At 43.3% G+C, this 16,234-nt stretch overlaps 1 protein-coding gene and 1 non-coding gene across 2 annotated transcripts; one reads left to right on the forward strand and one right to left on the reverse strand.

Moving 5' to 3' along the window:
- Positions 1 to 2,546: 2,546 nt before the first annotated feature.
- On the reverse strand, positions 2,547 to 2,618 carry trnaq-cug. The gene has a single exon. It is a non-coding gene; the product is annotated as a tRNA-Gln (tRNA).
- Positions 2,619 to 2,826: 208 nt separating this feature from the next.
- Positions 2,827 to 11,520, forward strand: LOC124023055 (ras-related protein Rab-11A). Its single transcript, XM_046337646.1, has 5 exons — positions 2,827 to 3,002; positions 3,947 to 4,142; positions 9,031 to 9,224; positions 10,640 to 10,720; positions 10,939 to 11,520. Exons 1-5 carry the CDS (start codon positions 2,963 to 2,965, stop codon positions 11,073 to 11,075), a joined length of 648 nt encoding a protein of 215 aa, XP_046193602.1. The 5' UTR covers positions 2,827 to 2,962; the 3' UTR covers positions 11,076 to 11,520.
- The last annotated feature ends 4,714 nt before the right edge of the window (positions 11,521 to 16,234 follow it).

A 16,234-nucleotide genomic window follows, 5' to 3' on the forward strand; every position in this document is an offset into this window, starting at 1 on the left:
ACCCATACCATAACCCCACCTCCCCCATCCTGCCCATACCATAACCCCACCACCCCCATCCTGCCCATACCATAACCCCACCACCCCCATCCTGCCCATACCATAACCCCACCTCCCCCATCCTGCCCATACCATAACCCCACCACCCCCATCATGCCCATACCATAACCCCACCACCCCCATCCTGCCCATACCATAACCCCACCACCCCCATGCAGCACTCTGTTTACAACGTTGATATCAGCAAACCGCTCTCACACACAACGCCATACACGTCTGCTGTCCGCCCGGTACAGTTGAAACTGGGATTCATCAGAGAAGAGCATGATTCTCCAGCATATGATATGTCACACCTGTCAGATGGATGGATTATTTTGGCAAAAGAGAAATGCTCACTAACAGGGATGGAAACAAATGTGTGAAGAAAAGATTGAGAGAAATACGCATTTTGTGCATATGGGAAATTTACAGGATCGTTTATTTCAGCTCATGAAATATGGGACCGACATTTTACATGTTGGGTTTATATTTTTCGTCAGTGTAGATAGCCTAGCCCTTGATCCTCTCATAATTATAATTCCCCGTGGAGTTTAGTACTAGAAAGGAAGCCTAATCAGAACTATTCTGCCACCTAGTGGTAAATCACATTATTCTTCAAATCCAATATTTTATTTCATCATGATTTTTTTTATGTGGAGGTACACACTGAGTGTACAAAACATTGGTAGCACCGTCCTAATATTAAATTGCACCCATTTTTTTTGCCCTCAGAATATCAAATCAAATCAAATCAAATTTATTTATATAGCCCTTCGTACATCAGCTGATATCTCAAAGTGCTGTACAGAAACCCAGCCTAAAACCCCAAACAGCAAACAATGCAGGTGTAAAAGCACGGTGGCTAGGAAAAACTCCCTAGAAAGGCCAAAACCTAGGAAGAAACCTAGAGAGGAACCGGGCTATGTGGGGTGGCCAGTCCTCTTCTGGCTGTGCCGGGTAGAGATTATAACAGAAAATGACCAAGATGTTCAAATGTTCATAAATGACCAGCATGGTCAAATAATAATAAGGCAGAACAGTTGAAACTGGAGCAGCAGCACAGTCAGGTGGACTGGGGACAGCAAGGAGCCATCATGTCAGGTAGTCCTGGGGCACGGTCCTAGGGCTCAGGTCCTCCGAGAGAGAGAAAGAAAGAGAGAATTAGAGAGAGCATATGTGGGGTGGCCAGTCCTCTTCTGGCTGTGCCGGGTGGAGATTATAACAGAACGTGGCCAAGATGTTCAAATGTTCATAAATGACCAGCATGGTTGAATAATAGCAAGGCAGAACAGTTGAAACTGGAGCAGGAGCATGGCCAGGTGGACTGGGGACAGCAAGGAGTCCTCATGTCAGGTAGTCCTGGGACATGGTCCTAGGGCCCAGGCCAGTTGAAACTGGAGCAGCAGCATGGCCAGGTGGACTGGGGACAGCAAGGAGTCATCATGTCAGGTAGTCCTGGGGCATGGTTCTAGGGCTCAGGTCCTCCGAGAGAGAGAAAGAAGGAGAGAAGGAGAGAATTAGAGAACGCACACTTAGATTTACACAGGACACCGAATAGGACAGGAGAAGTACTCCAGATAAATGGTCTACCACCCAAAGGACATCCAGACAATTTCAATCAAGAATGGTCCACCACCCAAGGGACATCCAGATAACATGACACAACTGTGGAAAGCATTGGAGTCAACATGGGCCGGCATTCCTGTGGAAAGCATTGGAGTCAACATGGGCCGGCATTCCTGTGGAAAGCATTGGAGTCAACATGGGCCGGCATTCCTGTGGAAAGCATTGGAGTCAACATGGGCCGGCATTCCTGTGGAAAGCATTGGAGTCAACATGGGCCGGCATTCCTGTGGAAAGCATTGAGTCAACATGGGCCGGCATTCCTGGAACGCTTTCGACACCTTGTAGAGTCTATGGCCCGACGAATTGAGGCTATTCTCAAAGGATAGCCACCCAAAGGACTCCAATGCTTTCCACAGGAATGCCGGCCCATGTTGACTCCAATGCTTTCCACAGGAATGCCGGCCCATGTTGACTCCAATGCTTTCCACAGTTGTGTCATGTTATCTGGATGTCCCTTGGGTGGTGGACCATTCTTGATTGAAATTGTCTGGATGTCCTTTGGGTGGTAGACCATTCTTGATTGAAATTGTCTGGATGTCCTTTGGGTGGTGGACACGGGAAACTGTTGAGTGTCAAAACAAAAACAGCTGCGTTGCAGTTCTTGACACACTCAAACCGGTGCGACTGGCATCTACTACCATACCATGTTGAAAAGCACTGAAACACATTCCATGTCTCGAGGCTTAGAATTCCTTATTTAACGTGTCTTCTCCTGGTGACATCAGAAAGGGTTCATAGCTTTGAACTGGACTTACCTGATTAAGTCATGGAATGAGCAGGTATTCGTGATGTTTTATAAAAGTAGTGTATTTTGATCGGCTTTCTCATCAGAACATGTCTTTATCTGTGGATCTGCGCCGTTTCTGAGAGAATAAAAACATAGGTTCTACCGAGATTTGAACTCGGATCGCAGGATTCAGAGTCCTGAGTGCTAACCATTACACCATAGAACCCCGTGCTCCAACTCCTTCCATATTATGTATATAACTGTTATCTAGGTAATAAGAATACCCTTGCACTGTAGTGGTTATTTTCTGTGGCGGACTAGTACTTCACTGGTGCATTTTTATTTGAAGTGTCTGCAATTCATATAGTAGCAATGCATATCGGCTGTTGGTTTGCTTTTTTGTTGCTCCGCCTCCCATAGCAAGCCAACGTCACAACAAAATCCCGGAAGTGTCAGTCTGAAAACAGACCCGTCGCCGTTAGCTAGCTGAGTGTTTCAAAATCTATTTGCTAAATCGTCGCATTTTAAACAGTTTATACAAACGAAATACTCCTATTTATCTTTTAGAAAATGGGAACCAGAGATGATGAATACGATTATCTGTTTAAAGGTAACATTACAGCATGATCCTCGATATCAAAGCTAGCTAGGTAGCTAACGTTAGCTAGGCAGCTGTTTAGCTAACGTTAACAGTGAAACCTTTTCATTTGTGTCTGTGAATTATGATATAGGTGTGTGAATAGCTCGGATACATTATTTGTTTTATAAACGAAAACTACATATTGATGATAAATTATAAACATAAATTGTGAAGCAGTTGGATTGCAACGTTAGGTACCCAAACGCCTAACGTTAATAGGTTAGCAGCTGTTTCTAAACAATGCTGACTTTTGTATGATTAAGTGAGGTCGGGGTGTTTCCCGAGATAGCTAGATTAGCTAGATTAGCTAGCCAGCTGGTTATCTTAGCTACATGCAACGAACATTGGTTATTATCTAGCTACATTCATCCGTAGATAAATAATGATGTTATAATCTCCCTTTCCTGTTTTTTTTCTGTGCTGTTTAATCTAAATTTGACATATGTCATGTGTTGTGGCTATCTGTTTTGTTGTTTTCTATTTCACGTTGGTTTAACATAAAAAGCGCATAAAACTAAGAATTTAACGTTGGCTACACACCACTGTGGATGTTTGACAGTGTCACTGCAAAAGTGAATTGGTGATGGTCAGATATTTTATGTGATGGAATCTTGTAGCTACACCTGATGTAACTATGTCATATCCCCATGTAATCGCTACACATTGACCTGCTGGCAGGGCCTGATTAATGCAGGAGCTAACATGGGTTGAAGCCCTGGGGGCCAAAACCGTAGGGGCCCTTGAGGCAGAGAAAAATTGAAGTGTGTGTGTGTGTGTGTGTGTGTGTGTGTGTGTGTGTGTGTGTGTGTGTGTGTGTGTGTGTGTGTGTGTGTGTGTGTAATCTAACCCTGACCTTTGGGGTCAATAAAGATTTTATTGCATTGAATCCATCAGCCATTCATTTTGTGTTCCAGTGGTTCTGATAGGAGACTCGGGTGTTGGCAAGAGCAACCTGCTCTCTCGTTTCACCCGGAATGAGTTTAACCTGGAAAGTAAGAGCACCATTGGAGTGGAGTTTGCCACCCGCAGTATCCAGGTGGATGGGAAAACGGTGAAGGCTCAGATCTGGGACACTGCAGGACAGGAGCGCTACCGGGCTATCACCTCGGCGTGAGTATGCTGTAGGGTAAAGTTGCCCCTAGATGCTGATCTGGGGTCAGTTTATCATTTTTCCCACTAATGGTTAACGTTAGGATTGGGGAAGGTAAAGCTGATCCAGAGTTTACAATAGGAAGATTTGGAGCTGGACAAGAGACCGGGAAGAATTGTATTTATTTGAGAAAGTTACCGGTCATCTATATGTAATATATTCCATTTAGCAGACTCCACTTAGTCATGTAATATATTCCATTTAGCAGACTCCACTTACAGTCATGTAATATATTCCATTTAGCAGACTCCACTTACAGTCATGTAATATATTCCATTTAGCAGACTCCACTTAGTCATGTAATATATTCCATTTAGCAGACTTACAGTCATGTAATATATTCCATTTAGCAGACTCCACTTACAGTCATGTAATATATTCCATTTAGCAGACTCCACTTACAGTCATGTAATATATTCCATTTAGCAGACTCCACTTAGTCATGTAATATATTCCATTTAGCAGACTCCACTTAGTCATGTAATATATTCCATTTAGCAGGCTCCACTTACAGTCATGTAATATATTCCATTTAGCAGACTCCACTTAGTCATGTAATATATTCCATTTAGCAGACAGTCATGTAAATATTCCATTTTCCATTTAGTAATATATTCCATTTAGCAGACTCCACTTAGTCATGTAATATATTCCATTTAGCAGACTCTACTTACAGTCATGTAATATATTCCATTTAGCAGACTCCACTTAGTCATGTAATATATTCCATTTAGCAGACTCATACAGTCATGTAATATATTCTATTTAGCAGACTCCACTTAGTCATGTAATATATTCCATTTAGCAGACTCCACTCAGTCATGTAATATATTCCATTTAGCAGACTCCACTTACAGTCATGTAATATATTCTATTTAGCAGACTCTACTTACAGTCATGTAATATATTCCATATACCATTTACATTTTACTTGTGGGTGGTCCTGGGAATCGAGTCCACGACCCTGGCATTGCCATGCTCTACCAACGGAGCTATAAAGGACCGTCTGCATTCGGTGTGTAAGCCATTAGGCCGGCCACTAATGCAGCCAGCGCCATCAATAAACTAGGGATGTTGGTCAAATGAGCCTCATTTACATGTCCTTTAAAACAGCCTATAACTAATTACATAAGACTATTCCTTGTGTTTCGATGTGTCCTATATGCAAAACTTCATAGCCTATTGGTTTGTTTTTTTACTTTGCTAAAACAATAATTGTCCTTTTCACAGTTCAGCTGTCTGAGATTTGAGCACTGAATGCATCAGGCCATTGCATTGCATCAGGCCGTTGCATTGCATCAGGCCGTTGCATGCATCAGGCCGTTGCATGCATCAGGCCGTTGCATTGCATCAGGCCGTTGCATGCATCAGGCCGTTGCATGCATCAGGCCGTTGCACGCATCAGGCCGTTGCATTGCATCGGGGCATTGCATCGGGGCATTGCATCGGGGCATTGCATCGGGGCATTGCATCGGGGCATTGCATCGGGGCATTGCATCGGGGCATTGCATCGGGGCATTGCATGCTGTCTATTTACCACCACAATCTGATTTTGGCACTAAGACCACACTCAACCAGCTGTATAAAGCCATAATCTAGACGTGGTGATCCTAGTGGCCGGTGATTTAAATGAAGGAAAACTGAAATCAATTTGAACCATTTCTACCATCATGTGACCTGTGGAGCTGGAGGTGAAGAATCTCTACAGGACCTTCAGAATGTATTCACACCCCTGGACTTTTTCCACATTTTGTTGTGTTACAGCCTGAATTTAAAATGGACGGTTTATAAGCGGAAATCAACCCTGCTGCACGAGCATGCTTTTTACACAGTCGATAGCTGCCGGACCTCGGGCTCGAAGATCGAGGTTCGAGACCTGCTCCCTGCTGTTTCATTACATTACAGGAACGCGCTCACCGGCCAAGCACACGCACTGTCGTGGATGCAAGGTCCAATCACTTCTGACACCAATGTAATGAAACAGCAAGTAGCAGGTCTCGAACCCTCGACTTTCGAGCCCGAGGTCCTGTGTAAAAGCATGCTCGTGCAGCAGGGTCGATTTCCGACCCTGGGTTTATAATATATACACGCATTTTATTGTTAGATTATAGGAGTAACTCTGGTAGGCCTAAAACATTCTTGCGCACCTCAAGTTCAACTGTCGGAGTTAGTTGGCGCACCTCCGTTCACCAGCTTCATATCATAGGTTCTGCAGTATAGTAGGCTAATAACAACAACAAACCAAAACCATCCAGTCAGACACAGTACTATAATGTCCTAGTGGATAGGAGTCCAGTCAGACACAGTACTATCATGTTCTAGTGGATAGGAGTCCAGTCAGACACAGTACTATCATGTTCTAGTGGATAGGAGTCCAGTCAGACACAGTACTATCATGTCCTAGTGGATAGGAGTCCAGTCAGACACAGTACTATCATGTTCTAGTGGATAGGAGTCCAGTCAGACACAGTACTATCATGTTCTAGTGGATAGGAGTCCAGTCAGACACGGTACTATCATGTCCTAGTGGATAGGAGTCCAGAGTTTTTTTTAGCCACTGTGCTGTTGCTTGCTCTCTGAGAGTCTAGACCGGGGTACTGTAAAGCTCATTGAGGGTCTAGACCGGGGTACTGTAAAGCTCATTGGGGGTCTAGAACGGGGTACTGTAAAGCTCATTGGGGGTCTAGAACGGGGTACTGTAAAGCTCATTGGGGGTCTAGAACGGGGTACTGTAAAGCTATTTGTGTCTAGCCTGGGGTAATGTAAAGCTATTTGTGTCTAGACCAGGGTACTGTAAAGCTCATTGGAGGTCTAGACCGGTGGGTACTGTAAAGCTCTTTGTGTCTAGCCCGGGGTACTGTAAAGCTATTTGTGTCTAGCCCGGGGTACTGTAAAGCTCATTGAGGGTCTAGACCGGGGTACTGTAAAGCTCATTGAGGGTCTAGACCGGGGTACTGTAAAGCTCATTGAGGGTCTAGACCGGGGTACTGTAAAGCTCATTGGGGGTCTAGAACGGGGTACTGTAAAGCTCATTGGGGGTCTAGAACGGGGTACTGTAAAGCTATTTGTGTCTAGCCCGGGGTAATGTAAAGCTATTTGTGTCTAGACCGGGGTACTGTAAAGCTCATTGGAGGTCTAGACCGGGGTACTGTAAAGCTCTTTGTGTCTAGCCCGGGGTACTGTAAAGCTATTTGTGTCTAGCCCGGGGTACTGTAAAGCTCATTGAGGGTCTAGACCGGGGTACTGTAAAGCTCACTGAGGGTCTAGACCGGGGTACTGTAAAGCTATTTGTGTCTAGACCTTGGTACTGTAAAGCTATTTGTGTCTAGACCGGGGTACTGTAAAGCTATTTGTGTCTAGAGCGGGGTACTGTAAAGCTATTTGTGTCTAGACCGGGGTACTGTAAAGCTATTTGTGTCTAGACCGGGGTACTGTAAAGCTATTTGTGTCTAGACCGTTGTACTGTAAAGCTATTTGTGTCTAGACCGGGGTACTGTAAAGCTCATTGAGGGTCTAGACCGGGGTACTGTAAAGCTACTTGTGTCTAGACCGGGGTACTGTAAAGCTATTTGTGTCTAGACCGGGGTACTGTAAAGCTATTTGTGTCTAGACCGGGGTACTGTAAAGCTATTTGTGTCTAGACCGGGTACTGTAAAGCTATTTGTGTCTAGACCGTTGTACTGTAAAGCTATTTGTGTCTAGACCGGGTACTGTAAAGCTCTTTGTGTCTAGACCGGGTACTGTAAAGCTATTTGTGTCTAGACCGGGTACTGTAAAGCTACTTGTGTCTAGACCGGGTACTGTAAAGCTATTTGTGTCTAGACCGGGTACTGTAAAGCTATTTGTGTCTAGACCGGGGTACTGTAAAGCTATTTGTGTCTAGACCGGGGTACTGTAAAGCTATTTGTGTCTAGACCGGGGTACTGTAAAGCTATTTGTGTCTAGACCGGGGTACTGTAAAGCTATTTGTGTCTAGACCGGGTACTGTAAAGCTATTTGTGTCTAGACCGGGTACTGTAAAGCTATTTGTGTCTAGACCGGGGTACTGTAAAGCTATTTGTGTCTAGACCGGGTACTGTAAAGCTATTTGTGTCTAGACCGGGTACTGTAAAGCTATTTGTGTCTAGACCGGGTACTGTAAAGCTATTTGTGTCTAGACCGGGTACTGTAAAGCTATTTGTGTCTAGACCGGGTACTGTAAAGCTATTTGTGTCTAGACCGGGTACTGTAAAGCTATTTGTGTCTAGACCGGGTACTGTAAAGCTATTTGTGTCTAGACCGGGGTACTGTAAAGCTATTTGTGTCTAGACCGGGTACTGTAAAGCTATTTGTGTCTAGACCGGGTACTGTAAAGCTACTTGTGTCTAGACCGGGTACTGTAAAGCTATTTGTGTCTAGAGCGGGGTACTGTAAAGCTATTTGTGTCTAGACCGGGTACTGTAAAGCTATTTGTGTCTAGACCGGGTACTGTAAAGCTATTTGTGTCTAGACCGGGTACTGTAAAGCTATTTGTGTCTAGACCGGGTACTGTAAAGCTATTTGTGTCTAGACCGGGTACTGTAAAGCTATTTGTGTCTAGACCGGGGTACTGTAAAGCTATTTGTGTCTAGACCGGGGTACTGTAAAGCTATTTGTGTCTAGACCGGGGTACTGTAAAGCTATTTGTGTCTAGACCGGGGTACTGTAAAGCTACTTGTGTCTAGACCGGGGTACTGTAAAGCTATTTGTGTCTAGACCGGGGTACTGTAAAGCTCTTTGTGCCCTGTTATTAAAATGGCTATAATGGTACGCTGGCTTTTATTGATAAAATTGACCTCTTTGTCCACTGTTGATGATGTCATGGTGCAGGTACTACAGAGGCGCGGTGGGGGCCCTGCTGGTCTATGACATCGCCAAGCACCTGACCTATGAAAATGTGGAGCGGTGGCTGAAAGAGCTGAGAGACCATGCGGACACCAACATCGTCATCATGCTGGTTGGCAACAAGAGTGACCTGCGTCACCTCCGGGCCGTGCCCACCGACGAGGCTCGGGCCTTCGCAGGTTAGAGATGCCTCGTCCTTTCTGAACACGTGTCAGACACTGAAAAAGATACATTTCTGTTTTTTTATATATTTTTTTTTACTTTCCTTCATTGATGATGCAAAAATGTATGTTTTAATGTCACTTTTTATGCATTCATTCCTGTGGAATGTTCCAGAACGGGTACAGTCTCTAACTTAGGGAGTTGTTTGTTTCCTAACAGGTACAGTCTCTAACTTAGGGAGTTGTTTGTTCCAGAACGGGTACAGTCTCTAACTTAGGGAGTTGTTTGTTTCCTAACGGGTACAGTCTCTAACTTAGGGAGTTGTTTGTTTCATAATGGGTACAGTCTCTAACTTAGGGAGTTGTTTGTTTCCAGAACGGGTACAGTCTCTAACTTAGGGAGTTGTTTGTTTCCAGAACGGGTACAGTCTCTAACTTAGGGAGTTGTTTGTTCCATAACGGGTACAGTCTCTAACTTAGGGAGTTGTTTGTTTCCAGAACGGGTACAGTCTCTAACTTAGGGAGTTGTTTGTTCCAGAACGGGTACAGTCTCTAACTTAGGGAGTTGTTTGTTCCAGAACGGGTACAGTCTCTAACTTAGGGAGTTGTTTGTTCCAGAACGGGTACAGTCTCTAACTTAGGGAGTTGTTTGTTCCAGAACGGGTACAGTCTCTAACTTAGGGAGTTGTTTGTTCCAGAACGGGTACAGTCTCTAACTTAGGGAGTTGTTTGTTCCAGAACGGGTACAGTCTCTAACTTAGGGAGTTGTTTGTTTCAGAACGGGTACAGTCTCTAACTTAGGGAGTTGTTTGTTTCCAGAACGGGTACAGTCTCTAACTTAGGGAGTTGTTTGTTCCAGAACGGGTACAGTCTCTAACTTAGGGAGTTGTTTGTTCCAGAACGGGTACAGTCTCTAACTTAGGGAGTTGTTTGTTCCAGAACGGGTACAGTCTCTAACTTAGGGAGTTGTTTGTTCCAGAACGGGTACAGTCTCTAACTTAGGGAGTTGTTTGTTTCCAGAACGGGTACAGTCTCTAACTTAGGGAGTTGTTTGTTTCCAGAACGGGTACAGTCTCTAACTTAGGGAGTTGTTTGTTTCCAGAACGGGTACAGTCTCTAACTTAGGGAGTTGTTTGTTTCAGAACGGGTACAGTCTCTAACTTAGGGAGTTGTTTGTTCCAGAACGGGTACAGTCTCTAACTTAGGGAGTTGTTTGTTTCAGAACGGGTACAGTCTCTAACTTAGGGAGTTGTTTGTTTCAGAACGGGTACAGTCTCTAACTTAGGGAGTTGTTTGTTCCAGAACGGGTACAGTCTCTAACTTAGGGAGTTGTTTGTTTCCAGAACGGGTACAGTCTCTAACTTAGGGAGTTGTTTGTTTCAGAACGGGTACAGTCTCTAACTTATTTTCTGACTTTGTTTGTTCCCCTTCAGAGAAAAACGGTTTGTCTTTCCTTGAGACGTCAGCCCTGGATTCCACCAACGTTGAAACGGCTTTCCAGACCATTCTGACAGGTGTGTGTGTGTGTGTGTGTGTGTGTGTGTGTGTGTGTGTGTGTGTGTGTGTGTGTGTGTGTGTGTGTGTGTGTGTGTGTGTGTGTGTGTGTGTGTGTGTGTGTGTGTGTGTGTGTGTGTGTGTGTGTGGTCACACCTGTTGATTTGATCTGCTATCTTGGCAAGACAGACTGGATACGACCTAATCATCTCTCTCTTCTCCCTCTCCCCTCCATCAGAAATCTATCGTATCGTCTCTCAGAAGCAGATGTCAGAGCGTCAGGAGAGCGACATGTCTCCTAGCAACAATGTGGTCAACATCCAGGTGCAGCCCACTGAGAACAAACCAAAGATGCAGTGCTGTCAGAACATCTAGCCCCGCCCATGTTACCACTACACCTCTACCCCTTATATACCCTGTACCCCCACCTCTACTCCCTTATATACCCTGTACCCCCACCTCTACCCCCTCATATACCCTGTACCCCCACCTCTACCCCCTCATATACCCTGTACCCCCACCTCTACTCCCTCATATACCCTGTACCCCCACCTCTACTCCCTTATATACCCTGTACCCCCACCTCTACCCCCTCATATACCCTTTAGAACCAATTAAATGGTCTCTCAAATGTGTGAGTTTGGCCCACCCGGCTCTCAGGGTGAGGTTAACCAGATGCACTCACTTACTCTCATAGGAGTAGTGCCCTCCTCCATTCTCTCCTCTCTCTCCCCACTCCCTCTCTCCTCCTCTCCCTCCACTCCCACTCCCTCTCCTCTCCCCACTCCCTCTCTCCTCCCCTCCCTCCCTCCCCAATCCCTCTCTCCTCCCTCCCTCCTCCACTCCCTCTTCCTCCCTCTCTCCTCCTCTCCCTCGCTCCGTCTCTCCTCCACTCCCTCTTCCTCCCTCTCTCCTCCTCTCCCTCCCACCCTCTCTCCTCCTCTCCCTCCCTCCTCAACTCCCTCTTCCTCTCTCCCTCCTCCTCTCCCTCCCTACTGATCATGATCTGAGAAGCCTAGTCAGGTGTCTGGAGTCGTGTTCCCCAGCGGAACCTTTTCAGACAGGAAGTCATTTATATTTCTCACTTAGATGTAATACTGTTGATGCTCTGACATGTCTTACAGAGAAATGTCTTAATATATTCATCTGATTTTTTTATCTTCTTCATTTTCTTCAATTTATGACTTCCATTTTGTGTGTTCCTCAATTATTATTTTTTACCTATGTTTTTTTTAAATGTTTTTTTGTCTTCAAATATTGTATCATATTTCCTACTAACGTGTATGTATTTAAATCACACTGAGAATGCTCTGATGTGTATCTGTCTACGACCCCCCCCACCCTCCCATCAGTTAGCCTCGCTCCCTCCCTCTCTCTTTAGTATAATGTCATGTTTGACAGCGGTAGGTTTCTCCAAACATGTGGATGTATTAAGCACAGTGTACTAGATAGAATGTATGCTCCCTGGTCCCTGTCGATAGGTGGAGTTTGACAACTGATCTGATTGCTGTAAATAGCTTAAGTAAAGACTTGTGGCATTAGATCTGTTTGCGGATGGCTTCAACCATGCCAATGGACAGACAGGGCAGGCATCAAAGTACCTAACACGTAGAGGAACAACAGCTTTGTAAAAAAAAAAAAAAAACTTTTTAAACGTGTCCCAAATGGAGCCCTATGCCCTACGATATATAGTGCACTACTTGGGACCAGAGCCCATAGGGATCCATTTGGGACACAGTATTCGTCACTTTGTTTACAGTCAGTCTGTGGCAGGTTAGCTTAGCATGTTATGATGATGATGATGATGATGATGATGATGATGTCACTTCATGGCACCGCTTTGCTGCCTCGCATGTTTTTTAAAATCTTGGTTTAAAATATGACTGAGTTATCAGAACTCTGACTGAGTTATCAGAACTCTGACTGAGTTATCAGAACTCTGACTGAGTTATCAGAACTCTGACTGAGTTATCAGAACTCTGACTGAGTTATCAGAACTCTGACTGAGTTATCAGAACTCTGACTGAGTTATCAGAACTCTGACTGAGTTATCGGAACTCTGACTGAGTTATATCTGACTGAGTTATCACTCTGACTGAGTTATCAGAACTCTCTGACTGAGTTATCAGAACTCTCTGACTGAGTTATCAGAACTCTCTGACTGAGTTATCGGAACTCTGACTGAGTTATCGGAACTCTGACTGAGTTATCGGAACTCTCTGACTGAGTTATCGGAACTCTCTGACTGAGTTATCGGAACTCTCTGACTGAGTTATCGGAACGACTGAGTTATCGGAACTCTGACTGAGTTATCGGAACTCTGACTGAGTTATCGGAACTCTGACTGAGTTATCGGAACTCTGACTGAGTTATCGGAACTCTCTGACTGAGTTATCGGAACTCTCTGACTGAGTTATCGGAACTCTCTGACTGAGTTATCGGAACTCTGACTGAGTTATCGGAACTCTGACTGAGTTATCGGAACTCTCTGACTGAGTTATCGGAACTCTCTGACTGAGTTATCGGAACTCTCTGACTGAGTTATCGGAACTCTCTGACTGAGTTATCGAACTCTGACTGAGTTATCGGAACTCTCTGACTGAGTTATCGGAACTCTCTGACTGAGTTATCGGAACGCTCTGACTGAGTTATCGGAACGCTCTGACTGAGTTATCGGAACGCTCTGACTGAATGTGGAACACTACCATTGCCCAGAGCATGCAGTTGGCTAGACGGTGACCGTGGTGAAATCATATAGAAGTTTATCCATTAAACATTTCTGAACTCTCTTGGATAAATTGAGCGTACATAATTACAGACGTCTTTAAAAACATAGTTGGAGATGTCTGTAACAGGAAGTGACTAGCATTATAGTCGGTCAGGGAGGACATTCCATTTCAATTCAGAAAATAAACCAGAATTCCAATTGCACATTTTCCTCATTGAAAAACATGGGAGAGAATAGTGTATTTCTGTTTTACTTTGTGAATTGACTGGAATTGAAAGAGCATTAGTCAGTCAAATTACACATTAGGTTCTTATTTTCAACGTGTTCAAACCACAGAATAATGATGCCCGCTGTATGTAGTGTTCTGGACAAAACCAACTTTAAATCAAGTCAAATCACATTTTATTTGTCACACACACACATGTATAGGAGATGTTATTGCGGTTGAGTGAAATGCTTGTGCAACAGTGCAATAATATTGAACGATATACACACAATTTAAAAGTGAAAGAATGGAATGAAGGAATATACAAGTATTAGGATGAGCAACGTCAGAGTGGCACAGATTAAAATACAGTAGAATAGAATACAGTATATACATATGAGATGAGTAATGCATAGACTAAGATACAGTAGAATAGAATACAGTATATACATATGAGATGAGTAATGAGTAATGCATAGACTAAGATACAGTAGAATAGAATACAGTATATACATATGAGATGAGTAATGCATAGACTAAGATACAGTAGAATAGAATACAGTATATACATATGAGATGAGTAAAGCATAGACTAAGATACAGTAGAATAGAATACAGTATATACATATGAGATGAGTAATGCATAGACTAAGATACAGTAGAATAGAATACAGTATATACATATGAGATGAGTAATGCATAGACTAAGATACAGTAGAATAGAATACAGTATATACATATGAGATGAGTAATGCATAGACTAAGATACAGTAGAATAGAATACAGTATATACATATGCATAGAGATGAGAATAGAATACAGCATATGAGATGAGTAAAGCATAGACTAAGATACAGTAGAATAGTATAGAATACAGTATATACATATGAGATGAGTAGAATAGTAGAATAGAATACAGTATATACATATGAGATGAGTAATGCATAGACTAAGATACAGTAGAATAGAATACAGTATATACATATGAGATGAGTAATGCATAGACTAAGATACAGTAGAATAGAATACAGTATATACATATGAGATGAGTAAAGCAGAAAATATGTAAACAACATTAAACATATAAAATATGTAAACAACATTAAACATATAAAATATGTAAACAACATTAAACATATACAATATGTAAACAACAAATAGACTAACCAACACATTCTAGGCATTTCTCTTCAAGGAATAACTTCTGTGGAATATGCATGTATATAATATATGCCATTTAGCAGACGCTTTTATCCAAAGCGACTTACAGTCATGTGTGCATACATTCCACGTATGGGTGGTCCCGGGAATCGAACCCACTACCCTGGCGTTACAAGCGCCATGCTCTACCAACTGAGCTACAGAAGGACCACATGTATACATACATCTAGTGTAAATGTGATGCTATACTATATTCTATGCAGATACCAGAGAGTATCAATTGACATATTTTATTTGACAAAATATCAAACTGTGAAAAGAATAAATAATATGAAATGAATTGCTGACAAGAGACTACTTGACACGGGCCAGGAGTTCAAGGGTTAAAGCTGGTCAAATCTTCGAAATGCACCTCTGTGTGAATGATACTGACTAAAGCTTCTTCACTTTGTCTTTTATAATAGACACCTGACAAGGTGACGATTCAATAGGAATCATGGTGGTCATCTAGTCTTGTACTGCTGGTCTAGGAATCATGGTGGTCATCTAGTCTTGTACTGCTGGTCTAGGAATCATGGTGGTCATCTAGTCTTGTACTGCTGGTCTAGGAATCATGGTGGTCATCTAGTCTTGTACTGCTGGTCTAGGAATCATGGTGGTCATCTAGTCTTGTACTGCTGGTCTAGGAATCATGGTGGTCATCTAGTCTTGTACTGCTGGTCTAGGAATCATGGTGGTCATCTAGTCTTGTACTGCTGGTCTAGGAATCATGGTGGTCATCTAGTCTTGTACTGCTGGTCTAGGAATCATGGTGGTCATCTAGTCTTGTACTGCTGGTCTAGGAATCATGGTGGTCATCTAGTCTTGTACTGCTGGTCTCCTTATGACACGTGTTCATAATCAGAATGTCTATCAGTTTGCATTCATGTCAAGAAGCATCTGTTAGTAAAACATCATGTTTTAAATACAAAGATTGGATCTTTGTCCCAAATGTCACCCTATTCCCTATTAGTTCACTACCGTTGACCAGGCCCATAGGGCTTTTGTGAAAAGTAGTGCACTACATAGGGAATAGGGCTCTGGTCAAAAGTAGTACCACTATATAGGGAATAGGGCTCTGGTCTATAGTAGTACCACTATATAGGGAATAGGGCTCTGGTCTATAGTAGTACCACTATATAGGGAATAGGGCTCTGGTCTAAAGTTGTGCACTAGATAGGGAATAGGGCTCTGGTCTATAGTAGTACCACTATATAGGGAATAGGGCTCTGGTCTAAAGTTGTGCACTAGATAGGGAATAGGGCTCTGGTCTATAGTAGTAGGATGACACATCCATATACTGGGTCACATTATTTAGTTTAGCTGCTGTTCACTCTCAGTGCCTCCCTCTACCACTCATCCACCATAGAATGTTCCTACTGGCCAACTAACCACCTCTAC

This window comes from Oncorhynchus gorbuscha, unplaced genomic scaffold (assembly GCF_021184085.1).
Source record: "Oncorhynchus gorbuscha isolate QuinsamMale2020 ecotype Even-year unplaced genomic scaffold, OgorEven_v1.0 Un_scaffold_1490, whole genome shotgun sequence".
NCBI lineage: Eukaryota > Metazoa > Chordata > Actinopteri > Salmoniformes > Salmonidae > Oncorhynchus > Oncorhynchus gorbuscha.

Bases quoted from the DNA above. Each gene is read 5' to 3' on its own strand.
- LOC124023055 (XM_046337646.1), top strand. From the start codon at position 2,963: ATGGGAACCAGAGATGATGAATACGATTATCTGTTTAAAG. The intron at 4,143-9,030 runs GTGAGTATGCTG...GTCATGGTGCAG, and splicing joins TACCGGGCTATCACCTCGGC to GTACTACAGAGGCGCGGTGG. The intron at 10,721-10,938 runs GTGTGTGTGTGT...CCCCTCCATCAG, and splicing joins TTTCCAGACCATTCTGACAG to AAATCTATCGTATCGTCTCT.